The 27,824-nt window shown below is 44.8% G+C and overlaps 1 protein-coding gene across 4 annotated transcripts; it reads right to left on the bottom strand.

The window, feature by feature from the left end:
* Positions 1-26,775, bottom strand: CDC27 (cell division cycle 27). 4 transcript variants are annotated; one of them, XM_021377818.1, is made up of 19 exons: positions 26,478-26,775; positions 20,639-20,714; positions 17,252-17,399; positions 15,171-15,296; positions 14,351-14,448; positions 13,679-13,833; positions 13,339-13,553; positions 12,582-12,696; positions 9,947-10,080; positions 9,421-9,520; positions 8,563-8,770; positions 7,282-7,451; positions 6,464-6,616; positions 5,426-5,634; positions 5,075-5,192; positions 4,569-4,697; positions 3,747-3,821; positions 2,673-2,853; positions 1-1,424 (listed from the first exon to the last, which is right to left on the bottom strand). In XM_021377818.1, the coding sequence occupies exons 1-19, from the start codon at positions 26,502-26,504 to the stop codon at positions 1,342-1,344; spliced, it is 2,520 nt and encodes an 839-aa protein (XP_021233493.1). In that variant the 5' UTR covers positions 26,505-26,775; the 3' UTR covers positions 1-1,341. The 4 variants fall into 4 exon arrangements, with proteins under 4 accessions (XP_021233493.1, XP_021233492.1, XP_021233495.1 ...); XM_021377817.1 differs by having other exon boundaries at positions 7,282-7,454; positions 26,478-26,773; XM_021377820.1 differs by having other exon boundaries at positions 9,947-10,062; positions 26,478-26,772.

Here is a 27,824-nt window from a genome sequence, read left to right as displayed (position 1 = left end):
TGTGTTGCTATGAAATTTATATCATTCCCAATTTATTATGCATAAATTGCTCTTTAAAACTGCTTTTATCATACACTTTCTTTCTCATCACTGCATAAAGGGCACCGATTGTTGCTGCAAAACACCACAGAGAAAGATCAGTTTGGACTCAGTGTGGCACAGCTTTCTTCTCACAGAAACAGCCTCCGGGAGGAGGAAAGGGGCCTACGTTCCTACAGTGAGAAAAGTTCTCCAACCACCCCAAAGAACAGCTTAAAGAAAAAAAAAAAACAGCAAAGAGAGAATTGCACGTCCCTGCACTCTGCTTGGACCACACGTTACAGAACAGTTTTAAGAAGGACACGATCTCAGGCAGATCTCTGATGCGTTGGACTGCAAGGTTCTGATTGCATTAAGGCTTCCGCGGTCTTCCCCATGGGTTTGTTCAGCAACACGCAGTCACTGCAGGGAAAGGGCTGGATGGGTCCACATTAAGTCGGGTCTACATTTCTCTCTTGGTTTTGCCCTTTATTTTAACATTTATTCTCACACCGGAAAGAACAAGTCAAGGGGGGGAGGGGGGATATGAAAAAAAATAATAATAATGAAGCAATGCGTCGCTGACTTGTTTCTTTAAAGTACAAAGGAAAGACATTTTAGAAACTAGGTGAATAAATTAATTCTTGGTTAGAACATGAAAGCATTCTGTGAAAGCTGTGATTCTGCACCGTGATTCTCTCGCTACGTTCCCACCCCTGCAGGTTTGCGCTCTCATGGGGACACAGGACGTCTCACGTGGTCTGAGCGCCCCGCTCCGGAGCACGCACGCTCTGTTTGTTCACTGGAGATGCTGCAGCTTGAAGGTCATTTACATTCCCTGGCATTTAAGTTACACTACAATATGCAAAAGTCTTTTAACAGCCTGCGTTTGTCAACACTGTCCTCGAAGAACTCGGAAATGAAGTTCAGCACTCTGCTTACCAAGAAAGAACCAAACTAAGACACATTTCTGGAAAAAGAACAAGACACTGCTTCATTAGTACTGTCCCCACATCTACTGGCTTTGTTACAGCAAACCGCAAGTCTCTCTTCCATGATATTTTTCCAGCAAAGGGGAGTCCAAAAAGAGCATTTCCTCCTCAGTCACTTTCATGAATGCGTAAGAGCCAACTAGCCAGACTCAGCAGCAGCCAAATATTGCACTGCCATGAATTCTGCGCCCAGTCTGAGTGGTGGACTCATGGTGTCGGTGGAGAATCACGACAGTGCTGGCTCAGTGATGTGAAGACCCAGGACGCGAAGGAAGGGGAGAACACAACAGTACCAGTCACACACTCAAGCCCAGACACTGGCTTTAGGAGGTTAAAATTCATCGCTTTCGACTGCATGGAGCTGTGTGTCATCTGCATCCGTCATGCTGCTCTCCTGGGATTCATCTGTGCCAACTTTGAAAAGAAAAAAGAACAAAACACAGAAGTAGTCAAAACTGTCCGGGGCTGCTTCACTACTCAAGTTCTTCCACAGCCAGCTCCAGTGCATTGGAACCCAGCAGCAACGTGGTGCCACTTCACCAGCAACGTGAAGCTGAGCTCCTGCCCTCGCCCCCCTCCCCTCAAAGCGCTTCAGAGCCACGTGGCTTTTTCCTTGCAATGAAGTGACCCCTGCCAGCTTCATAAAGTTGACAGAAACGCATTTAGAAAGGAATTAGGATCACGTGACACAAGAGAAAGCTTGCACTCTCCTTAATTTAATGGATGCTCACTTCTGTTACCCCCCACCACAGTGCCTCACGACCACTGCGCTTCTGATCCACATGTGTTTTGCCTAAAAGATGGACATGGGGACACTGCTTTCTTTCAGTTGTGTTTATTGGACAGATTAAGGCGTGGGGCTCTTTTTTTTTTTTCCCCTCCCACTGCTCTGTGACTCATTGTCGCTGAGAAGTTCAAGTCCTCTGTCTCCATCTTCTGGTCAGAAACACGCTCAGCCCACAGTAAGTGGAACCCACTAGGGAAATCCAACTACAACAGCAAGGGGAGAAGTCTGGTACTTCAGGAAACGCAGTGCAGGGTGAGCTTCCAGCATTAGAAGCACACTGTGCACAGGATCATTAAAAACTACCATGATACACGCACTAACAGCTTCTTCAGATGAAGATTTAGGACTGTAGAACACAGCCTATGTTCATTAAGTTTGTCAGAATTCCTTTATTTCCCTCCAATGGAGGGAAAGAATTACGTTGCTTATTAGTATTTATTCTGTTTTAGTTGGCAACAAAGAGGTCGATATTTATGGCTATCCACTTCACCGCACCATCTACACTTCACTGGAATTTAAGCTCATAGGAAGAGGCTGGAGAGAAGGGAGAACCCTGAGCCACCCCTTCCTGTGGGCTGCTCCCAAGGAGCAGATTTGGGAGCACGCGATTCACTCTTGATTCAAACAAAACTCATCTATGACTTCACCTTTGTGTTTACCAGATGATCACAGCTTTTTAACTAACATCCCATCCACCCAACCTCCCCCAAAACCTCTGCAGATATCTCAGTTACACAAAGAAAGAACCACCCCTGGAGCTGCTGCTGAGCAGCGAGCTCTGCTCGTTAAGCCTGGAATTGTTCCTGCTTACAGACACCAGGTGACACCCCAGTGGGAGCAGCTCGGTGAACAACAAGGGGTGGCAAAACACAAACCTGATTCGTAGGGGTAACATTCACTGATTTGCTCTTCTTGAGTTATTGGTTCCTCATCATCCGGAAGGTAACGTTTATCGATAGCCTCTTTAATTTGGTTGTTGGCTCCTTTGGGATCTAAGTCCATTGCCCATGAGAAATTCATGAGGGCCAAATGAGTTTGACCCAGTTTTTTATAAACCTAAAATAAAAGTACGGAGAGCTACGTTTACAAGGTGCTACTTGAAAGGCTGGACAACAAACGTAGTAAGCCACAGTTAACTAATAGATCATGAGGAGCAGTAGAGTAGATGCAAACAGATTTATAACAGAAGTCCAAAGGGAAACAGCAGAAGTGTGTAGAAAAAGTGCACAAGTGTTCCTACGTAAGTGCCCAAATTTAAATGAAACGATCAAATGAAATTAGCAGCCAACAGATTCAAGAACATAAGGAAGTGGCTCTGCAGATGAAATTTAGGCTTTGGAACTCCTACAGCCTCATCAAGATTTCCCACTTCTGTAACTCTCTTGGGAAGGCCACCAGCTGAAACAGACATTGAGGCCATTGATGGAGGAGAAGTGCTCCCCAGAGATTTGTTCTGCATTTCTGAGGAAATAAATTAATAAATTTTTTTAATAAACATTAATAAATTTGAGCATGGTTCAACATTTTTGTATCTCCGGGCCCAAATAACAACCACAGCTGGCTGAGGGACAGACGAGCCCTGAAAGCTGCTCTACACACTGCCCCTCTTTCCACGTCAAGATTTTCAACAAGATCTATTTGTTGCTTCCTAAAATGAATTTTTTCAAGTTGTCAGAATGTAAAAAAACCCAACAGGAGCTTGGGTTATTTTTTCCTCGGGCGTTTATAAAAATGGTTTGAGGTTGCTCCAGGCTTTTGAGGCTAAAAGCAGATATGTTGGAGAGCTGTGAGCTTATACACAGCAAGTTTTATTTAAGGCTTTGGGAATTTTTAGAATCCTGCCCCAAATGTAAACAGCTTGGCACCAGGCGTCAGATCTCCTCATTAAACAGACAGCGCTGCAATGAAGGGAAGCAAAGTACTCACAAACACAGTTAAGTTTCACCTACCTTTCCTATTAAGAAGTAAACAAGAGACTCTTTGGGAACAATCTGTTTCAGTTCTTCAAGTTCTTGTAAAGCAGACTGAAAAGGAAGAAAAAAAATTAAGTACAAGCTGGCAAGCTGCAACCAGTAATGGCATCCCTGATCTGCAATTTAGTGCTGAGGTGAACCCTGGCATTTCCACACAGCACACTCCACCAAGAGCAACAGCATGGTCTCAGAGATATCTCAAGTTTATTTGACATTAGTTTCTCATTTAAAGACTGTAGCACCTTGCTTAGCCCTTAACCCTAATCCTTCTTATATTTAATTGGTTAAGTTATGAATTTTCAAAACATGTTCTTGGTAAAGTTTTCCCTTCACATGTGTACACACATCCCTGAAGCCAGGTTTCCGAAGCCAGACTTGTACTCTGTGGCCAACAGAAACAGGCCAGCGGACAAGAGTCCCTGGGAAGAGACTGTGGGAAGATCAAGTCTGCTCACAAACAGGGTACAAGTCAGCAGAGGGATCAGAACAAAACTGTACGGCCTCCCATTTCCAACTTGATGATACAGCCTTTGAAATAGCTGGCTCTTACTGCTATCACCTGTTAGGACCCTAAACCAACCTAACACATCTGCTGTCTCCAGATTTTGACAATTAAAAAACCTCAGTGTATCTCCCCCTCAGTGAAGGTGGCACTTATCAGAACAAATGTTTTGCTGGCTGCTCCATCCCAGGCTCCTCCTGCTCGTGCTTCAAGCCTGGATGCTACCAGTGCATCCCCAGTCACTGCTGTAGCAACTGAAAGATAATTCAAGATTGTCTACACGCATCAAATCTTACCTTGTATTTTTCATTTGCAAACAATACAGAAGCTCTATGGAATTTGCATAGTGGGTTCTTGGGGTCAATGTTAATAGCTTTGTTTAGAGTATCCAAAGCCTTCTCAGATTTTTTCAGTGCGTGCTGGACCTGTAACAGAACGGGAAGAAAAAACTTAGAAGGGGAAAGCAGTAAAATAAGTTGGTCTGGCAAACGAGCTGCTACATTTACCTACAACCTGTTTCTACCAAGCCTTAAAGAAACCAAGCTTTCTTACAGGCAAGCTAGCAGGTTGTGTTGGCAAGTCATTTCAACACAGGCTAAAAGCAACTGGGGGCAGGGAGAGAGGAGGATTTATTTTCTGACACATTAATCCCATGGTTATTCATTCATACAATGAGATCCTCTAGCAGCTCCTCTGAACTTCGTTTTGTTTGCTTTTGCACTTAAAGTTCAGGAAGGCTGAAGGTGAAGCACAGAGGCAGATGAAAACATAACAAGGAGAGAGCTGAGCGCAATCTACTTACTACTCCAATGTGACACAGTAAGACTGAGCTCTGAGGATTGATATCAAGTGCTTTCTGGAAATGCATTTCTGCTAAACTGAATTTTTCCTGTTTGTAATAAATCATTCCCAACCCATACCTGCAAAAAGGAAAAACAGTTCTGTTAATAAGAGCGCATCCTAAGTAAAGCTAACTTTTGTCAGCAAATATGAACGGGTAGAAGTGGCACACAGACCTGCTACTTCACCAAGGGTAAGGAATGAGTCTTAATGAGAGGAAGTTTTCACAGAATTCATGGCAGCATCTGCAATTTACTTCTCCAAAAGGTGTTCCATGTCACATGCAACAGAATGGGGATGAAGCAAGACTTACCATGCATTATAGTGCCTAGGGTTGACTCTGATTGCGTTCCTAAAACAAGCTAGTGCTTTGTCTAGCTCTTCTGTTAACACAAATTCGTGCCCCAGAAGGGTGTAGGCATAAGCATAGTTTGGATCAACTTGAATGGCTCTCTGGAAGAACTTGATTGCAATGTCATGCTCTCGTTGCAAGCTGAAGCAGTTCCCTGCAGCACACCATGCCTAGTAAAAACAGCACTCCAACGTTAGCAGACAGTTTCATTTTACAACCTGCAGAATGATTAAGTCTGCACTATACAGATCTTCTGTCCCTGATTAACACAATTATATATCACCTACTAGATTATAAATAACAACACGACAGTTTTCACAATAGTGACCAGCTGCTTCACTAAGTTCTCTTTCCTCTACTACAGAATTCTAGAATGACCTGACCAGGTTTCCCTCCAACAAAAAATCCCAGACTCTACAGCTTCCACAGCACCACTAAGAGCAGATTCATAACCCCTCCACACACACACATGCTTATTACCTGTACTGTGGCACATGTACAAAGATGCCAGCCTGTTTGCAGGTCATGGATGTGCTATGCTATCAGACACTGCAGTGCAATGGACTTCAGCACAAAAGTATTTTCAAACAGAACACTGCACAAGTTCTACACAAAATATCTTCTAAGTGCCAGTGAATTCATTACAGCGCTTAGAAGGTGGTACGAGAAAAAACGTTCCTTATGCTCACATCCTGGCATTAGGAGTGACGGACCAACCCCTGATCTTCCTGGATTAACGATGCCATTACAAATTAAAATAACCATTAACAGACAGAAAGGTTTCAAGCTGCTCCATATAAGCTGATATTCTAATGCCAAGAAGCCATTTCAGGCATCAGCAGTTCAACAGGCAATCCTGCCACCTCCCTCCCCAGTTCCACCACGCAGTTCTCAAGTGAGAATGAAATTCTCATCTAGCCCCAGTCCAAGTTTTGCTCCCTGTCACTGATTGTGCCACGTGCAGTTACTCGTCTCACTGAGCACCACAGCATCCTGTACCTCTGGAGAGTTTTTATCCATGTCTGTTAAATCCTTTGAAAGAACAGAAAGAGCAACATCTTTCTGAAGATGCCACAGCGTAGTCGAATAGATCTCCATGCCTTCTACTCGGTAGTTTTCAATCCTCCTCACTTCTGAAAATATCCTTTCAGCCTGAGAAAGGAAATCAGAAATCAAACTTACAACAATCCCACCCACGCAAGCAGCGCACACAGATCAAAGTTAGAAGCCTCCTATGTCCAGACTGAGAATTCTTTGCTATGCAAGCATATGATGCAGAGCTACAAGTCCTGCTGTATTTTTATCTTCCCCCCCAAACAAAGGACATGGCTATAGCCCAATACAGTTAGGCCAAGCAGAACTCCAGCTGCCCTCCCTGCTCATGACTCCTGCAAGAAGTGAGCACACCAACTATCAGGGCAACAGAGAGAAGCAGAGTTGAACTGCTGGCTTCGCCTTAGGTGCTCGCTTCTGTTTCTGAAGCAGTTTGCCATCATCTCAGCTCTACAAATGCAGCCACTGCTCAGGCTGCAGAGGGAACTGGGTCATTGATGGGGTCTGCATTAAGAAGGGGGGAGAAAAACACCTGGTTTTAGAAGCCAAATTGCTTCAGTGATCTTCTTTACAGCGCTGCAGTACAAACAGTTGCATCAGCACAACTGAGGGTGAAGAGGGGAGAGGCAAGGGGAGACCCCCAGGACTGGATGCACGAGGAAACACCTTGCACATCAAAATGAGCCTCAAGCAGAACTCAGCTTCTTCAGGAAAGAAGAATGGTTACTGACACAGATTCAAACCCAAGCACACGCAGCTCCTACCTGCATGTACTCCGCGAGTTCGAAGTAAGCTCTCCCAATTTGGCACAGCACCCAGCCAGTGTTGTAGTGGTGAGATGGCAAATGGCTTAAAATATTGATCGCTTCTTTGCAGTTGTATGAACACAAGGCTAAGTAACCCTTCCCCATGTCACGAAGAAGGCTCATCAAACCTTCTAGGAGAAAAATACAATAAGTAAAAATGGAAAAGAGACCGCTGGAATTTATGTCCTTGAAACTGCTAATCCCTGTAAGCTTTTCATTGTGCCACTGCTCCCAATTCTGCATATGAATCTCTTCCAAGAGTCCTTAAACAGGCTAACCCTCTGAATTCAGGCACAACATCCTGAACTGCAATGGAAGTCAGGTACTGACAACTTCTTAAGCCAGCAACAGAACACTCAGGAACAGAAGAACACTGAAGTTCAGGAGAAGTGGATTGCTGCACTTACACCAACAACTTTTTTTTTCTTTTTAGGTCTCAAACACTTTCCACATGTATCCATGGATACCAGACATCTGCTTGCTGCCTGGAAACTTTATGGAGCCAAGAGAGAGGAATTCAACAGTTTGTCTAGGATTTTCTGTCAAACTGGATAAAGACTTGTGTTTAAATAAATGGGGAATAACAAGGGAGAACAGACCAATTCTGAGGGAAGATGGCTGAATTACTCATAGCTCCTTTGAATCAGTTTCCAGGGTTCTTGCCTGAAAACATCTGAAACACTAATAAGAACCAAAGTCAGATGGATTTGCTCAGTCACTTCTTTGCATCCTACCCTTTTTTCACCTGTTCTCTGTAAGTTAGCTGGAGTATATTGAATTCAATCTTGATAATTACAGAAAGGTGATAGCTGCAGGTTGACTGAAACAAGGAACATAACTAAAGCAATATTCTTCCCTCCCACTAAACCAGAGGGAGCTTATAAACAGGAGGGAGGATGACTTCTTACACAGCAGACAGTGCTAGAACAAGGGGGAATGGCTTCAAACTAAAAGAGGGGAGATTTAGGTCAGATGTGAGGGGGGAAATTCTTTACTCAGAGAGCAGAGAGGCCCTAGAATTGCCCAGAGAGGTGGGTGCTCCATCCCTGGAGGTGCCCAAGGCCATGGAGGGGCCCTGGGCTGCCTGAGCAGGTGGGGGGGGCAGCCAGCCCAGGGCAGGAGGTTGGAACTGTGTGGGCCTTAAGGTCCCTTCCAACCCAACCATTCCAGGATCTTATGATTAAAAACAGAGCTCTACAAAATTTGACCTTACTGAAGTGTGATAGCATTCAAACAGACCTGCTGCTGCCTTCTGTAGCGTAAAAGCCTGGATCTGTGGTGTAACAGTAGATATTTTCCCTTCTGAAATGATGGAAGAGTCCAGTTTGGTAATTTCCAAGCTATCATTTATGTTTGGCTGAGTTATCCCTCCCTTATTTGTTTTACTTTTTGTTTTCCTGTTTGCGATCTTAGGCGGAAACTTCATTTTCAATTTTTTGCTATTTTCCTGCAAGCAAGAAGACCAGAAGTTACACACATAAATTAATTCAACTTACATAATTAACTTGCAACTTCAGTAAGAATCTATTTACGCCTCTTCACAGCTTTCACAACAGTGCCCAGCTGTTCTACTTTCATACTTGGTTACAGACACCTCTTAACTCCATTGAATGCTTTGTTTTTAAACAGCAAACATTCACACATACTAACCACAGTCCACGAGCATTTGTGCTTTGAAGCCCTGCTCCACTGTTTAAAGAGCAGGAAACCGACAAGAAAAAAAGTACAGCTTGCTTTTAGAGAAGCAAAGCATCCAACCATGACAACTTTTAAATAAACATATACACACAACACAGCCTCTTGTCAAATGGGTTGACAGCTAGCAGCACCACTGCACTTGTCATGCCAGTGCACATCTTTGTTTCTGTTCATGGTGCCCTTCTTCCCACTCTTAGTGGAGCACTCTTGAGAATGAAAAGTAACATATGGCATCAAGACATGTTTTATACAGCCTGATATCTCTGAAGTTCTGCTCATGATAGAGCTTGTTCCTAAACTGCCACGATTGATGTGCAGATGGGGAATCTATTAGTCAATGCAACGGCATGGTAAGGAAAGCCCCTCAAGTCTGGGGAAAAAAAGCACAGATTCTGTTACCTTTGTTGTGGAGCTATCACTAGTAAAAAGGCGAGAGCTTCTTCGAGGCAGTGAGTTTGGTGGAGCAGCAATTGTTGGGCTCAATACCTGAGGTGTTGTACTGAAAACAAACAGCGCATTAAAGCTAAAGTTTTGGTTCCATTCTTTGTAACAACAGCAAAAAAAAATTATTTTGTTGTTTTAAAGAGAAACACTCGAGTGCTGAAGTGCAAGTACTCCTACCTCAGAGGGATGGAACAAACAGAACTGCCTGCTGTGTGTTAAGAACAGGAGCATAACTTCTTGTCTACGTTATTGTTTATTGATGACATTTCCTAACTGCCAAAGAGACTTAAAACAACCACCACCCAGCACACACAAGCCCTCTACCCACTGAAGTCACTGTCCCCAGCAAGAGAGACACTTCCTCACCCCAACCAGAGTTCTGCAGGACTGCCTGTATAGGATGGAAAAAGAAAGAATCCCCACATCCTTCAGAAAGGAGATGCAGAAGATAACAGCAAGATGAGCCATTCTCTTTTCCTACCTTGTCTGTGGACCAGAGCTCTGTGTTTGTGCAACGAGGATGGGAGCGACCTCCCGGCTATTTCCACTCTGGGAGAAAACCGACTTCGTTCCAGCCTGGCTTATCCTGGTGACCGCCTGCATAACACGGAGTTTCTACAGGTTTGTTATTATGTCACTCGGAAATCTTGGTTCTCTGTTCTATCAAAGCAAATCCCTTCTGCCTACTGGACACTGCACACAGGAGAATCTCGTTTCCACAAAGGTTTCTCCCCCTGACTTGTAAGGAGCACTCCAAGTATTCCTCAATCTGCCTGAAAAAAGGTGCCAGGAACACAGCTCCCCAAAACTTCATGCACCTTATTTCAAAGACATGTAACCCCCATCTGCTGGCAAGAAACTATGTTGAGTGCTTGTGCAAGAATGAAACGTGACACTTTCTAATCTCCTTTTAAGTTCCTTATCAACAGGAAGTTATACAAAAAACCAACAGACACAGAATGAATTCTTCTATCACGCTCACATCCAGGAGTCATCCACCACTAACACCTCCAGGCAGCTCTTACAGAACACCACCTAAGCCTGCTGCTCCCCTGCAGACTGTGGATTATTTGCAGTGCCAGTTTAGCACACCTGCTCACAGCACAAACCAGAATCTCCAACTATTACTGCATGAGTCTTTGGGCCAGATGAAGTGTTTTGTTCAAGAAGGGACCTGCATAACACAGGATGGAAAATAGAGACCCACGCTCCATTGGACACAGAACAGCAAGGTGCAGCACGTCAGCTAAGCAGTGCTCAGTGTCCACATGCACTTCTTTTCCCCCTTTAATAAGGGTATAACGTGGCCTAGCACCAAAACATCATACCATATTTTCTGATGTCTTTTGCAAATGAAGAGGTGTGCTTTGATGTCCACCCTGGCACAGCTATTGCACGGGGACCGAGAGCTGCCGTAACACAACTGAATCAGAGTTCTCAGCAGCAAGTTCACATAGGAATTCATTGTCTGATGTAGATTTCCTTTTACCAGAAGCCTAAGTTCCATCTTTCTACCCCCCTCAGGGACACCAACAGCCAACTCACTGGTGTGGTTATGTAGAAGAGAGGCTTTTCAAGGCACCAGCAAACTGCAAGTGGGACCAACAGCAGCACCAGCTGATGGATTATCTGACTTGCAAAGCTTGTGTCCTTCCCTTCCTTCTCAGTGCCTTGTTATCAGAGGACAGCTGAGGCAGCCAGCATGCAAGCTTGCCCACTCAGATAGGAAGTCTTTGGATCAATCCTAAGGTCTCATTCATTTACATAGGCGTTTCCTAGGAAACTGCCTCCATTAAGTCATGCACATCCCAGCCACAGCTACACCTGAGTGTTTTCAAACTTGGTAGTTTGAAGTGAAAGTGGCCAAAGCATGCATCAGAATCCTAAGCAATTTATTAAAATTTATTAAGCATTTGTATTTGGGCACTAGCACGGATCCATCTGGGCAGAAAGCATTTGCAGAGATTAGCAAAACTCACACCACGATGCTCTTGTGCCACACCTGGCAAAGGGACAAAGGAGCAAGCAGGGCACGATCTCCCGAAGCCTTGCACCTATCATACAGCACACTGAGATTAAATGCAGGGGAGTACTACAGCAAAGAGGCACGTGCAACTTCTGAATTCACTGAGAATACAGGGAAACAACCTCAGTTTTTGTTTTTAGAAAGGAACAAATGGTTCCTCAACTGCCATCAGCATTCCACCTCTCATTTGTCACTATGGCAACTACAGCAATTTCTTACTGAATTAAAAAAAGATAATTTTTATTTTCTTCTACACAAGATTTAGCCAAATGAAACCACTCCATCAGTCAGCTCTCACGGACCACCGGTAGCATTTCCATTAGATCTGCTGTAAACTACAATTCAGGAACTGTTTGCAAGCTGACTTGAAGCTTCTAGCATTATTTGAAGCTATCCCTGAAGATACCTACATCAAAGAGAGAAATTGAAGTGGAAACTTCAAATTCTGATTGGTTTCAGACTCCAGCTTGCACATAAGTTCTGAATCCTTCACAGCTGAGTTGTTATGGTTTGTACATTCCCCTTGGGCTGCAGGAGGAATGAAGTGATGGCATCTGCCCCAGGTTGCCCCTCAGGCCTGCCAAGCAACACCAGCGAGGCAGCCTGCAGATACCTGAGTGCTCAGGGGCAGGAGGGAGGGCTCCCTTTCACTAGGAAGAAAAGACTCTTCCCTGGCTTTATAAAACTCTGGGAAAATAAAACAAATCTGTTTTGCTATGCAAAGGAAGTGACCGGATGAGGCAGAAATATTCACAACACAAACACTGGTTGCAATACAGCATTTTCTTTCTTACTGCCTTATTTGCTCAGCTGAAGAGAAGATGTTCAAAATAAAAAAGCTTTTTTGTTGAGGCTTTGGGAACTGTGAGACTGTCATTACTTCGAAACAAGACTGTTTTACAGCAGATTTAATTTCAACTGACACTTCTTACAAGTCTAAAAAGTTCTGCCAGGGAGATAACTGACCAGTGGCAGACAAATTGAGGAACCCATTCACAGTGTTTGACTTTTTGTTTTTGAATCTGCATAAGGGATTCTTCTTTTAAAGTACACATACAGAACAGCTATTGCATCTTGAAACACAAAGTACCTTCTTTGAAGGTGCTCCTGTGGATGGCACATCGATTACAGAAGAAGAGTTTGTGTAGTTTTGTAAATAGGATCCATCTCCAGGGCTTGGGGTTTCTAGTGGCAAAATTCCAAAGCTGAGAACAAAACGAAGAGCAAATGTTTAAGTCCAAATATCAGGCCATGAGAATCAGACCAATTCTGTGGCCAAAGCACAGACCCAGATTATCGGCTTCACTTCAGAAACACTTCACTGATTTAGGTTAACCCCTTAATATCTTACAATCTATTCTCATCTGTATTCTTAAACAGAAAGAATAAGAACACAGAACTTGCTTTGCCTCCCTGCAAAACTAAGTAATAGATACAGACCAACCAAGTATTAACAGATGTTTTTGTAACTAAGACAGAATATAGGAAAATGCCTGTATTTACACATTCTTCAGAATAGAGATACTTTTCAAGGAAAGCTCTAAGAGCAGCTTTTTGTAATAGTTTAAAAGAACACGTATCTACCCTGGCATAAAGACTTTTCCAGTGTGAATACAGCAATAAGAAACAGTGAATCAAGAGCTCCTCCCTTCTAATCATAAAATAACAGCTGCTTGTTTAAAGAACAGAAGAGATGAACACTAGGGCTAAGAGCAGTCATTGAAGTTGTTTTGTTTTTGCCTCTGTAGCACTATTCATGATGCACTATCAGCAAGCCTTGTGCTGTGCAATGCAAACCAAACCTAGCAGAAGAGCAGCTAACTGTAGAAAAGATCTGAAAGACTCACCTTGGAGTTAGTGGGCTCAAAGCAGCAGGTCCTCCCAGTAAACTTCGCCCGGTTTTTGGTTTATTTTGAGCCTGTTTAGACAAGATGGCAGTTCCTGACCCGAGAGGGACAGCATCTGGTGAAATCACAGCCGAGTCGATGTAAGACATAGAGGAATCTGTGTTCAAGGAGGAATATTTTGCATTGGAGGATTCGAGGTTGATCCTGTTCAACTCCTAAAAAGAAAAAAAGCACAAAAAGGAAAGCAGCTTTTAGTTCCCCATGCAGTGCAGCTTCTAATTAGTATTTCAAAGTCAAGCTGCAAGGACTGCTTGAATACAATGATTTTAGCAAAACTCACAATCGTGTCTTGCGGCGTTTCCATCAGGACAGTCTCAGGCTGTCTATGGGATATGCTGTGGTTAGACACCAATGTCGTGCAAGTGTTAGGCAGACAGCTGCTGAAGTTCTGTAAAGATGTTAATTTAAATGTTTGGTCGGGGTCTGGTTTTTCACCTGGAAGATTGGAAGGAGATTTGAATGGAGTTTTTCCTGAGTTTATACGCTGAAGATTCAGGATGAAACAAGGAGCATGGGGGGACAGGGTATTTCAGGAAGAGTGCATTCTTAGTTCATTATTTTAAAACCCCTTACACAAAATTACAAGTGTACTTCCCCCACAAAACCCTGGACAATCTGTTTTATCATTTTATTCAACTGAAGTGACTCCCAGAAGCGTGGGTTTCTCAGGGTATCCCAACTGCAGGTACCAACACGTGGTATTGTTAAATCCAAAATGTGAAGTCATGGAAATAGGAGAGGATGAGACAGAAGCTCTGGACATGAGTAAAGTGTTTCAAATCCATTATTACTCACGAAAACACTCCTGAAGAATTCTGCTGGCATTTTCCTAACTAGTTTTGGGCAGGGAGTGAAAAATGCATGTTGCTGTATGGTGATGGCAAATTGGGAAGTGTGACTTTACCAGAAGTGGAGAAAACATCTTCACCAGGAAGACAGCTCTGCGACCTACCTATTTCACACAGCGATTCAAAAGGGGACCAGAGGAAAGGATTTAAACTAAGGCTCTTTTGGTAACATTCTGATCCTTTGGCAAGCCGGTCCGTCTTGCTGCAAAAAGAATGCAACAGTTTAGAAGGAAACTTAAGAACAGAACTTTTGTTCGAGATGCTCTCCAGGAGAAGAACTGAAAAACAAAAACACACGAAGAGTCACAGCAACACTCCTCATTTTCTCAAGCCACAGAAACAGAGCAATAATGGATTCTTTTTTGAGTTATTTGGCTTAGTTATGCACAGGTGGAAGCTTAACACAGTCCTCAGAATAATTGCTTAAGCACCAGCATGGTTTGAAAGTTTTCATTTTTAGAGAGGTGCTGCTCTTGTTAAGTTTTTATCTTTCTTATTCAGAACTACACAAGCTTTGAATCCTTCACATTTCAGAAAAGTCAAAGTGGTAACACTGGGAAACAGCTCTTGAGAGCTTCTCTTCGGGAATATTACAGATCAAAACTTAAGTGATAAGAACATGACACTTCAATACTTGTTTAACATCCAAGAGAGGAGTTTGTTTTCAGGCATTCAGAAGCTCTGGGTAGAAGACAAACCATGCCTGCATTCCTAAGCTAGATGGTTTCTATAACTATCTGTCTGCATCTGTCATTCTTTCATGCAGGCATCGTGGCCTGGACCCACAACCCACACAGCTATACCCTGTGTTGGCTGAATTTTTCATTCATTTTGGCTCACATTTGAATTGATCAAAAACAAAACCCCACCACTACCACCCTGAATCCTGAGCTTTACAAGGCAAAATGAACGAAGCCACATTACCAGTAGACATGTCCCAGTAAGGAGAGCGTAAAGCACGCAGAGTCACCGAACTCCGTGACAATGTCATCATGGCTTTTCTGTTTATTCAACACTCCACCAGATAAGATCTGCTCTCCTTCTGCAAGCCTTTTTAAAAAACAAGAGGTTTAAAGGGGTTACAAGGCTCACAGCACTGGCAGTCCAGTGTTCTCACCCTGCTGCAAACAAAAACAGAAATCCACTGTCAGCGGTGACACGTTTCAAACAACAGACAAACTAGTTCCTGCAAATTAACGTTAAATAATTGATTCCTCCAGCCATGTGGAAGATGCAGTACTTGGAAGCTCAATATTTCCACTAGGGAAAAGGAAAAAAAATAAGAAAAATCCCACACCACTGCAAAGCCAGAATGTACAGCATGACTTTCCCAAAAGAGCTTGATTTTAGGTAGAATACTAAGGAAGAGGCAGGCTCCCAGGCACTTCATTTTTGAAGGTGTTTTACCTAAAACACCACTTGCTTGGCTTTGTTTCCCAGTTGTGAAAAGCAAGCTGTAAGGCTCTAGGCTCTCAGTTCATAAGACCCAGCCCCAGGATGTGGCACACTTGGCATCTGAATGCCTTTGTTTCCTTCATAATCTCCCCTTGCCTTCATGTGAAGTCACGCTTGTTTGTAGATGCTCTTATCAGTGCAGACCACTCCCCCATGAAAATAAGGCACATTTCTATAAATATAACAGTGCCAGTTAAATTTATCTTCTTCTGAAGAATCTTCAAGAAATCCCCACCTACCTAACTGAAATCAGCCCATTAGTGATGCGTTATACACATCCAGACTTCAGAACAGCAAGGGAGAGAACAATCAGCTTCAGATTTATTCTATGGGGACCTTCCCAACTAGAGCATTAACGTGATTTCCCTTTCAATAGAAGGTGCAAAGAAACCTGCATCCTAGGAGCCACAAAAGTGCTAAAATAGTGGCAAAAGAAATGCCCCAAGTCAAGACTTCCCTGCTACTCTTACAAAGTCAGATTTGCCTGCTAAAGAGAGCATCAAAGAAGAGAGAGCTTCTCCAAGAGACCCGTGTTTTGGTTACACACTGCGGTTAGAATCATGACTACCACAAAATAATCACATCATGCTACATCAAACTACATGTTTCACCACCCACTAAAGAAAAGAACCTTTTTTTTTTTTGGGCAATTGAAAGAGGGCTGTTCAAAATGGGAGAAAACCCACAAATAAGAAACCCACACCCCAAACCCTGGATCACAATCAAGCTGACTTGCAGAAAAAAAATGCTGCAACTTTTGTAAAGAACCACACAGCAATACATGGTCCTCGAGCAAAGGTTTCTCCCTCCTCTGGTGCCTTGTTCTCTCCATTCTGCAGCTCAGCCAGACATTGTTTCCTACATTTCAGCTGCAAATAGCCCAGAAGGTCTACACAGAGGCAAAACACCCCCAGTAACAAACTCTGTGCATTAGGGGCTGTAGCTTGAGCTCTTTCATTGATATGCTCTTGCTGTTACACTCCAGATGCAGCAGCAAGGTATCCCCCTGCTCACGCTTCATTAAGGTTTTTTTTGTCAAATCCAGCATTCTTCGGAATGGAATCCAGCTGTTTTGTTTCCTTGTTTTTGGCAGACAAGGAAAATCTCTTCTATCTTCTCCCCCCCCCAAGACACCCCCAGCATTAACTGGGTAGCAGGAGCAAGCTTACTGTTTGAGGGGAGTGGCCTGTCCATTAAATCCATACGGGAAGCACTTAATGAAATAAGCCAGAGCATCAGAGAAACACAAAAGCAAAACAAACACTTCCCAGACTGGTCTGCTGCTTGAGCCATCTCAGCAACCAGTCCTCTCTCCCCTCCCCTTGAAAACTCCTTTGCAAGTCACTCAAGACCTTATGGAGGCTTCTGCAATATGGGCTAATGCTCATTAGGTCCAGATCTGGAAGCAAAATGAATTGAACTTAAAATTATCTTTAGAGTTGAAGGGCCAATGAATCACCAGTTCACGCACTCTGACAGCCATCAAGGAGAAATCCAAATGAAAAAAATGCATTTGTAGCCCTGGAACAGAACACAGAGGGTTCACTTACTTGCTGAGGTCAACACAACATTTTGCAAGCAGGTATTTACACTGTGGAGTTGTACAGCTGTGTCCCTTTAGGAGCCTGTATGCTTTATATGCCTTTCCTGAGCGGTAGTAACACGTTGCCAGTAAAAACAGTGCTTCTTCTGAATGTACTAAGGGAAATAAAATGAAAACCATCAGTTGGTCATTTACCACTTGCACACAGGGAACTGGTGGGAGCGGAACACAGCCAGGAAGCAGATGCAAGAAAGTAAGTACTAACATTAGAGAAACTCATTACCCACTGAAGTGTATTTCTTTATTTGTCAGCAACAGCTTCCATGTGCTGCTTTCTTGCATAGTCACACCAACATCTATTGTTGTAAGACAACTTTGATCCTTCTGGCTACCCAATTTGAATAAGCATTAGCCAGCTGCTGTTGAAATAGCAGCAAGCCAAGCTGAGCAGAAGTGCTTTAACCTGTTGGCCACACCAAGTTCTGGCTCTGAGTGTTACCAGCCAACACCCACCAGTAACAGCCCACAAAGGGCCGAGCTGTGCATAGGCACTGGCACAACCATGGCTGGCAGGAAGACCTTCCCATAAAGAAAACCAGCTTCAGTTTAAGCAGCCTAACTAATGGTTTTAATCCTAATTACAGGATTGAACTTTCTCTATTTGCAATGTTACTTCTGCTGCTTTCCTAAAGCACTTGTCTTTTCGCATGACAGAGTCAAATAGATTTTTTATGACCACTTACCAGCCACCTGCTCTCCAGTATTAAATCTTGTCCTTTTCACTACCTATAATGATTTAATCATGATCATGGCTTGCAAGGTACCATTCAAACGCTCCATTTATCTCAGGGGAGGAAGTAATGGTAGGGACAATCTCTCCTCTAAGTCTTCTTCCTAAAACTGAGTTGTCACAAGCTTCTAAATTCTGACAGAACTCGCCAAGCTTCAGGAGAAAATCATCTCTATCAGAACAGAACGCTAGAGTGATCAAGACACAATAACATTTTCTATGGCAGAAACTAGAATTGTTTAGAATGAATCATGTCTGCTTCAACACTTCTTCCACTGCGGAGCCGTATTACGTACTGCCCTGAGAATGCTCTATTCAAAGAGCTGGAGCTGGCATCCAGGTTTAAAAGGCTGAGGTCAGACTTGCTGATTGTACTTGCACTTGCAGCATAAAGGACAGAGCAGCTAATCCCTAGAGTAACTGTGAAACCTTACTGTATAATTGTCAGCTGAAACTTAAAACGTTGGAGAACACACATTTGCGAGGCGGCAGCGAGCACTGCCGTGCTGTGATGTTAACATGAGCAGTAAGCTAGGACTGTGTGAAGTGTCTGTGCATCCCCACTTCTCATTCCCCTCTCCACTTTTTAAGGGGTTGAGCCCTGTTCTTTGTTTGCCACTAAGCCACAAAGTATTTCATGCCAAAGAAAGGCCGGCTATAAAGGCAACTCTCTCAAATCTCCAGTTAATTAAAAAAAACAGATATTACTTTACACTTCCCAGAACATGTTAACAAGCAGATGGAATTCAGCACTAAGAGAAAGACAACTATGAAGTTTCTTTCCTTACTTACATGGAATTCTTTACAAAAATCAGTAGGGGCACCCTACAGAAACCTCTCTGGGCAACTTACTCAAATCCTTTGCTCCACTGAACACGATTTTAAGTGGATGTCATCACCTGGACAGTAACAAGAGAAACTGAAGGCCCAAAGGGAGAAGAGCATTTCATTAACCCTGTGCCAAAAACTCCAGATCTTTTTGATAATTAAAGTTAAATCAATTATTTTATCCGCTGACTTGCACACTTCCAGAGTCCTGAGGAAGCACCAAGCCACAGATGTCCCCACAAACACAGCAAGTGCAGGAGAACTTAAAACTCTTCTCAGGGTAAAAACCCTACAATCGTCATGGAATCAGTGTCTTTGAGCTCAGCAGCTTCTACTCTGCAGCATAATTACTTGCTGTAACCAGAAGCAAGATGTTTTATTAGCAGTTAATTGCCTGGATCCAGGGACAGCAGGCTGCTCTCTCTCAGCACTGGTGGTCATTGAAATAAAAGCTGTCTGAAGAACTGTACAAGTGTACAATTCTGCAAAGACTCTGCAGCAGCCAAGAAGAAAATACACGACAATGTACTGACACAAAGTGGACTCTCCTCATTTCTACATGCTTGGCAGTAACTTTCATCTTCCTGCATCTCAGAATGTGCTGTGTCCAGGGGAGATGTGCCACCCCTAAAAGCTATTTCTCTCCTGTTTATCTTTACTACAAAGTGAAGGTTCCCTGTACAATGCTCCTCATCTGAGCACCAGATGGGAGACCCAATATTCCCTGGGTAATCTTGACAAGAGGGAAAAAAATCTCCAATTCTCAAAAAGAACTGGAAGAAGCACATGGTGGGCACAGCAAATGCAAGGCATGAGAAAACACAGAGCGTGGAACAGGTTATACAATTAGTTATAATGTAAGCTCAAGTTTTGCTTAGCCTGAAATGTGTTTTGAACTAAATAATGAACTTCATGTTGGTGGTTTTTTTTTGTGCTAGTGATTAAAGGGACATTAACTTCCAAAATTGTGATACTGGTATTCAGTTTTCTAAGAGAAGGAAGCAGAGAACAAAAAGCTTATCTGAGGTCAGAGTAAAAGACAAGGAAGAATACAAACTACAGTAAAAGGAGGAAGTTGGTCTTTGAAGGATGGAGAACCATGGATTTGTGCTGCTGCCTGCCCAGTGCGCAAGGCATCCTAGAACTCACAGCACTGCACCTAGGAATTGCACAGAAGATGCTTATTTCATGTTCTGATGCTCACTGTCTCCATTTTCCTCTATGCTCTTCTCTCATGACCACAAAATGCTTTCTTTCAGCTAATCACCAATCAACATATCCAAACAGGATTATTAGCAATGAGCTTTTACCGTCAAGACAACTTGTGGAATGCATCCTACATCTCTAAGACAACTTAGAAGAACAGTGTGTCTTCCAAGAGAGTAAAAATCTCCCACTGGAGACCATGCAACACCAATGGAAATGTTACACTTCAAACATCCAACTCAGAATTTAACTTTAAGGAAGTTTCAGAAACAAGCCAACCAACAAAAAGCAATAAAAATAGAAAACACTGCTGTTACGTGGCTCGACTGGCAATCCTGCCAATGGCAGGGTGTTGGGATCAGGTGATCTTTGGCTTGGGTTGGAATGGACCTCATTCCATGATTCTATGCTTTCCCAACTGAACTGAGAAGCATTCTTCAGCTTTTTCCAAGCAGCAAGTTAAGCTTTACTATAAAAATGCAGTAGGATAAAACAGGACCAGAACTCAAAACCTTACATCAACACTGAAGAAACAACACTTTCGTATTTGCAAAGCACTTCAGTACGTACCTTCTGCATACAACCTTTCTGCGAGGAACACTGCATCGCGGTAGGCATAGTGGTTAAGTGCTTGCCATATAGCAGCCTACAAGACAAGAAAACAAAGAGACTACATTTAGAGATAAATTTAAGAATGCAGAACTCAGTGGCTCGTACTGTCAGAAGGTAGAGCTCAGCTTTGTTTTACTGGAGTCATAAGAAGAAAGCCCAGGGAAAAATACACAGCCTTTAGTTATGTCAACTATTAGCAGCAAGGAGATTAAAAATAAGATGACCATCTCACCACTGACAGCACAACCCAATCTAAGAATACAGCTGTTTCTCACTAGTTACCATATTCAACGCGCTGTAAGCCTCAACCAGAACGCACCTCCACCCCTCACAGTTTTAGCCTTGTGCCTAAGGCAGCATGGATTACTGCAGACCACCAAACAATATAGTCAGAAAGAACCAACCCAGCCCCCAGCTGGCTAGCACAGCACCATTTTGCTGTTGGCCTACAGAAGAGGCAAGGAGAAAGAAATAATCAAGGGAGCCCAACCCATTTGAATGCATCGTGCATAAACCCATTTAAAAACCATCTCACCTTGAGGCATGACAAACTGAAAACCAACAGGACTAGGAACCATGGCAGGCTGGGAGGCTGTCAATACAAGCCTGCTGTTGGTTATGCATGTTAAGTATACAGCATTCCCCTTGATGACCCACTGCTTTTTGTTGCCATTTGGTTTGGGTCCTTGCTCACCAGCCATCGCTTTATTACCACTGATGAAGGCTGAGGTAGCACACAGGAATGTGTGCAACGCAGTGAGGTGGACAAACAGACCCATACAGACAAATGAAGGCTACTTTATCTTCTGCATTTTGCTCGTGTACACAGCCTTGGTCAAACACAGGTATCTGCTTGGGGGTATTAATATTCCTTTCTCATGAACACCAAAGTTTAGTGTGTGGAGCTGATAGTACTCAACCTTTAACAATGACATTGCTCCAGGGAAACGCAAATCAAATGCAGATACAGGTGTACAAATCACATGTGCCACTGGAACAGCTGCCATAATTACTTGCACTGCATTGCTACCAGCCGAGCTACAAGCAAGAGCTGTCCAGCAAGAGGATGGAGAGGGCTGGGTAGGTCAGCTTTGTTACACCACCCAGCCACTTTCCTTCACATCAGATTAAAATAACTTGAGAAGGAAAAAAAACCCTTGTAATGTCTGCTTGGTCCTTCTCCCCATCATCACCAGCTGTGGTATTTGGGCTTATCAGGATCTGTGCTCAGAGGTGAGAGGGGCTGGTAGCAGGACCACAGCTCCTTCCTGTCAGACTGCCTTGCTCCAGTTCCACAGCAGTTTCCCACAGGCCAGCAAGCTGCCATTTTGCAGTAGTTTTGTTATTACTGACACAAACAAGAGCTGAACTTACGAACTCAAGGCTCTGTGGTCTAATACTTCCCCAGTATTTATATGCAACTGCAAACATGAACAGAACCTAGATCCCGATACCACAGACATTCAAAACTAAGCTTAAGCTTCCAGGGAGAAAGAAATAATGAATGCTGTCTCCAGTAGGAAAAGTAAATGCCAATTTCACATTTTTTCCCCCCCAAACATCGCAAACAGTTACATGTACCATATGTTACCTCTTCCAACACAAACTTGACAAACTCAGGGTGTGAAAAAAATGTGTGAGTTCTCCTTCAGGGAAGCCTACACAGTCTTTATGAACAGTACACAGCAGAGTTCCCAATTACTATATAGATACTTTACACATCACCTCCACAGAGGTACTTTTCCTTTGGTCAGTAGGTCCCAGCTGTACACTTAAAACCAACAGGTACTTCAAGCCCGTGTGAAAATACTGAACAATTAATTCTCTGCAGCTGATTATAATAATGCAAAGACATTATTTCCCCTCCAGTTGTAGTCCACACTTCAGATAGCTTCAGCCACAGCGCCTGCGTGAGCAATTGCTGTTTTTACCTTGAAAAGCTCCAAGGCTGTACACTGCTGCGTGCCCCCCAGGCAGCATGGTACAAGAAGTACCAAGCAGAAGGAGGGGGTTAAAAACATTCAGGCTAAATCCAGGTTAGGGCAGCTCAAGGTCTCCTTTTCCTTCTGCTCTCTGAAGCAGCTCTTCCTTCACCGAGCCACAAGTGACACTCAGATGAATCTATCCAAGCAGTGCTGTCCTGAAGTTAAAAACACCGTCTCGGCACACTTACAAAACAAAGGTTGGGGGGTGGAGGCAAAAAAGAAATAAAAATCAATGTCATCGGCCTTTTCAAACACGAGCAAGCTGCCAGAAAATCTTGCCAAAGGCCGAGAGGGGACCCAAGTCATTCTTGGCTAAATCGCAGCCATGTTATACAAGGTATGCTACACACTGGCTCAGAGAACCAGCCCTGCTGAGCAGAGTCCCACGGAAAGCAGAAAGCCAGCTGGCAGAATCCCTCTTATGTAATAATTGTCATTTTGCAACTAAAAAGGTGCAAGTTGGAACTGTGCCTCCAATGGGCTAATTCTGACGACTGGATCCTCACACGCGCTGCCTATGGGGGCAGGGATTGGCCACACCAGTGCAGCGCTGATTTTCCACAGGAATAGCAGATGAAATAAAGCTCTAGTTTCGACAAACTACCAAAAAACAAGCATTTCTACAGCACCCTTTAGGAAGAGAGTTTTGGCCTGGAGCATCACTGTCTGTATAGAGCAGTGGTTTCGTTTTTTTTCTAGCAGAGGATCAATGCACCCACACATCAGTGGCACATGACAATTGCTTAAGTCATACTAGAAGAGTGGTTTGAATCAAAACCACTTTGGGGGCATTTATCCAATAAAAACTACTTAATCCTGCAGCATTTTGGGGCAGGACAACCCAGTCTTACTTTCTTCTCTGCAGTAGTGATTAAATTTCAGTCTGACTGTGCCCACTGGGACCCAAAGAAGCCATCTCCTTGGGGCTGTGAAAAGCAGCTGAGGCACGGTGGCTGTTGGGTCTGTTCTCTGATCTACAAACAAATATGGACAGGAGGGAAGCTTGAAGTGCTTGACAGTTTTATAATGCTTCCAGAAGAGGTAGATCTCCAGGCTCTACTCACCCAGCCTCCTGAATATACATGTTAATTTGTAAATGCAGAGCAAACAGAAATCCAGAACTACCACGCCAGCTACAGCTCTATGGCAAAGCATCCTCAGAGGCAAAAGCAAGAAAATAAAAGCCAACTCACACGTGTCCACCTTCAACCCAGGAAATCCTGTGCACAGTCCAAGTGTCACTCCACATCTAACCCCAAACCTCCTGAAGGATAAGCCCACACTTCTGACAGTTACACAGCTTCAGGGCTTATTTTCCAAGTTTTACAACCTATTGACATGCTAAGCAATCACCTTCTACCACATTTTAACATTTGTTCAAGGTGAGGAGAGGCGAAGAGAGGTTTTCAGAGACAGACTTCGCTATATTTGCTAGCTACAGAGATTCTGTCAAGTAATCAGACACTTCTTGGTATTGCACGCTTCCAGCCACGGCAGCAGTCTTGGAGTTCAAGCGGGTCACAGCAGATGATCACCTTGAAGAGCTGAATTCCAAGGAAAGCATTCACTTTGTTTCCATGATGTTTTTCAGAACTGTTTGGAAGGCATCCAAATGCACGCAGGGTACAAGGCCTTCCATCCGAGCTGAAGAGCTTTAAGCTGACCACATCAAGAACAACAACACTGGTCTGCTGTCTGCAGAACCTCCGGCATTTTTACTCATTTTAAGAGATTTAATAAGTCAATAGAAATCTAACCAGTCATTTTGATGTCTTTTAGGACATTAATTTTATATAACTAAAATCTTACACTTTTAAGGCAACATAAGTACTGGAAATCTCTATTTCTATCTGTCAGACATTGCATGTCACAACTATAAAGATGAGTTTGCCCTGGAATATCAGCACTGTAGACATCTGAGAAGCTGGAAGCAAACTGACAAACGGAATCTCTGCAATTACAAAAATGAGCAGTAGTGTCTACTTTTTCAAGCATACTATAAAAAAAGTACAAATAAATAGGAAACTAGAGACAAATGCGCACTCTCCAGCTAAAATGGGAACTCACAAGCGCAGTTAAACCTCATTTGAGTTGTGTACTGCAAAATGGAGCCTAATTACTGGACTCACAATGTCCGTGCAAAAAGAAGCGTGAGCTGGTACAGAAAGCTCCTGCAGCACAGCACTCACAGCCGTGGCACAAAGAGCTACGGCCTGCAACAGCAGATCCAGGCAGAACCAAATGCCAGCCTTGCTTTGGAGGGTTGCACTGGCAACTCTTCTATCTTTAAAACCAACAGTACAACCAAGGCCACAACAAGTAACAAATCCTAAACTTATCAGTAATGCTGTAAGCAGGGAACAGCAGCAGAATTGCTGACTAAAAAGTTACTTGGCATTTAAAGAATCTGAATAGGTACATCCACTACAGTAAAGCCCTATCAAAACTTTCAGGCTGATAAAAGCTTGAGAACAGCATTAGATAGGTCTTTACCTTTCTGAAAAACAAAAACGAGACCGCGCATTTCTACCAGGGAACTCTCAGGACAGCGAATACTTTCCACTTGCTTAGTCTAATTAGCACAGTAGTAGGAACGCTCAACATTGTTTCCTGCCATTCCCTCTGAAGGCATTCTTGTTTCCTTTTCTAACATAACCCCCCATTTCCCTAGAATACCCATCTGCTAAAAAAGTAAGAGCACAAATCCAAAGGTCACAGCAGCGCGTGGTTAAGATCGCCGAAGAAGAGGCACCCAGCAGCCAAAACCATTCCTACCAACACACTGTCCCTCACTCTCCGAGCAGAGCAACAGAACAGCAGCATCACAAACACAAGGCTCTGGTCTATGAGAATGCCATCGCTGCCACCATCTTGCACAGGCAGGGTCAGGCCAGCAGGGTGGTGGTCTTCCACAAGAGAAGTCCTTCTTTCACCTCCTCATCCTCTTTTCCTTAAAGGGAGAACCAAAGCCAGACTTTTCACTATGCTTGTTGCAGAAAATCATTCCTGTACGACCAAGATGCTTACAGTAAGGGGATCCAAACATAACCAGAAAAATAAATGCATTAAGGAGCTGAAAATAAAGAGGGAACATGAATGAGATTACGATATCGTCAGCAGGAAATTACAGAATTAGAGTAATGCACATATGGGAAAGGCAGAAAGAAACAGCCAACTCTTAATTCTGTAAATCATGCCTTTGCAGTGGGATGACTGAGAATGAGAGCAGGAAGCCCATCAAGGTAAGGCTCGAAACATGGCAGAAAAACATGGTGATGTTATTTTCCCTCCTAGGTCTCCTACCATTGCAGAGACACAAACTCCGGGGGAGCAAGACACCTCCACACCAACTCCTGGCGAACAAGGCACGTCCTTCGCTGGTGCAACACGTACGGAGCCGAGCACGTTTCGAAACGAGACAGCAGCAACGAGGTGAGCGAGAGGGCTCAACAGGTCCCCCCGGGGAGCTGCGGGGGAGCGGAGCGGCCCTGTGCCGCCCGCAGAGCGGCGGGGAGGCCGCCAGCCCCGGCCCGAGGGAGCCCAGAGGGGCAGAAGGGGCGGAGGGGCCGGTCCGTGCGGCGCAGGGGGCGGCCGAGGGCCCCCGGGAGGGCCCGGAGAGCGACCGCAGGGCCCCGCTGCCGAGGAAGGGACACCGAGAGCTCCCCCAGGAGCGGCCCGAGCGGAGAGGGCCCTCCCTCGGCCTCGGGAGAGGGCCCTGCACAGCGGGCGGCGCCGCTCCGAGCTAGGCCGGGCCCGGGCCTCGGGGCCTGAGCGCGGCGGCAGCCCGAGCCCGTCCGCCCGGGGGTCGGTACCTGGACGGGTTCCTGCAGCACCGTCATCCTGCTCCCCTCGGCCTCCTCCGCCTCCTGCTCCTCCTCCTCGCCGAGCCCGGAGCGGGGCGGCCCCGGCCCCGCCTCAGTGCGTGTCCCGGCGGCGGCGCGGCGCGGCCCGGCCCCTGCTCATTTAAACTCGCAGCGACCGTTACCGGGGCAGGCGGCGGGGAGGGAAGGAACGAGGTGGGCCAAGCGCCGAGTCCACCCGAAGCCGCCGGCGGAAATACCCGAACCCGTTGCCGGAAACACCCGAAGCGCCCGGCGGAAAGAGCCGAGCGCTGACGGAAAACAGCTGGGAAAGCCCCTTCGTCAGCCAAACGGAAGCGCCGCAGCCGGCGGAGCCGCCCGAGTGGGGCCGGAGAGAGCCGAGCGCTGAGGCGGGGCGGGGCGCGCGCTGAGCGGGGGGCGGGAAGTTGTGCCCCTCACAGTGCTGGGGGCGGTGGCTGCCTTGAGCTCTTTACGCATCCATACCAACACGAAATAAAAACTTGCGTTTTTTTTTTTTCTTTTAATAAAAAGATGGGACTTCGGGGCTAGTCAGGAAACCCCAGCGTCCCTCGCTGGTGGACTGAGGGGCCTGGGTCTCCTCCTGCTGTGCACAGCGGGTGCTGGGCCCGCACCTCCATGACAATTTAATCGATGTTATCGGTCGTTAAACCATAAAAAGTCATTCTGTAACGATCCACAAATCATTAACCAAAGCTTAGTGGGTTTTTTTTTTTATTTGGTTTTTTTTTTTGGTCAAGTTTTAAACCAAGGAGCTTTTACAATGGAGAGCTTTTCCTTGCTCGCCTTCACAGAAATCCTCACTATGCAAAAAATGAGCACCAAAAAGTGAAAGCCGCAGTGGTTCCTGCTGCAGCGCAGGGCCGGGAGCACGGCAGCAAAAAGTGGGCAGCTTTGGGTCCCTGTGACAACTGCAATTCCAACAGGTGTGGTGTCACCTGCAAAATGAGGGTGCGCTCAGTGCCCTCATCCAGGTCATCAGTAAAGGTGCTGAGCAGGACAGGCCCCAGTACCAACCCCTGGGGAACACCACTCGTCACCAATTGCCGTCTGGATTGATCTCCATTCACCACCACTCTCTGGGCCCAGCCATCCACCCAGCACAGAATGCACCTGTCCAAGCCATGGGCTGCCAGCTTCTCCTGGAGAATACTGTGGGAGTCAGTGTCAAAGGCTTTGAAAAAAAGCTGTGGGTGTGGAGCAACGGGCTCGGCCTGTTCCCGGGTCCCTTTGTGCACCGTTCTCTGCGTTTCTGAAAAGCGTATTTACGAGGTTGCTATCGCTCCAGCAAATCTGCAGGTGTTTGCTTTCAGGGCGTGG

The sequence above is a fragment of the Numida meleagris genome, chromosome 26, assembly GCF_002078875.1.
Source record: "Numida meleagris isolate 19003 breed g44 Domestic line chromosome 26, NumMel1.0, whole genome shotgun sequence".
NCBI lineage: Eukaryota > Metazoa > Chordata > Aves > Galliformes > Numididae > Numida > Numida meleagris.
This window is presented reverse-complemented; position numbering and strand designations above follow the sequence as displayed.

Coding starts and splice junctions, on each gene's coding strand:
- CDC27 (XM_021377817.1), bottom strand. CDS start 26,504: ATGACGGTGCTGCAGGAACCCGTCCAG. Junction 14,449..15,170: donor TTACTGGGACATGTCTACTG/GTAATGTGGCTT, acceptor TTCTTTTTGCAG/CAAGACGGACCGGCTTGCCA. Junction 7,455..8,562: donor GCTACAGAAGGCAGCAGCAG/GTCTGTTTGAAT, acceptor TTTTTCTCCTAG/AAGGTTTGATGAGCCTTCTT.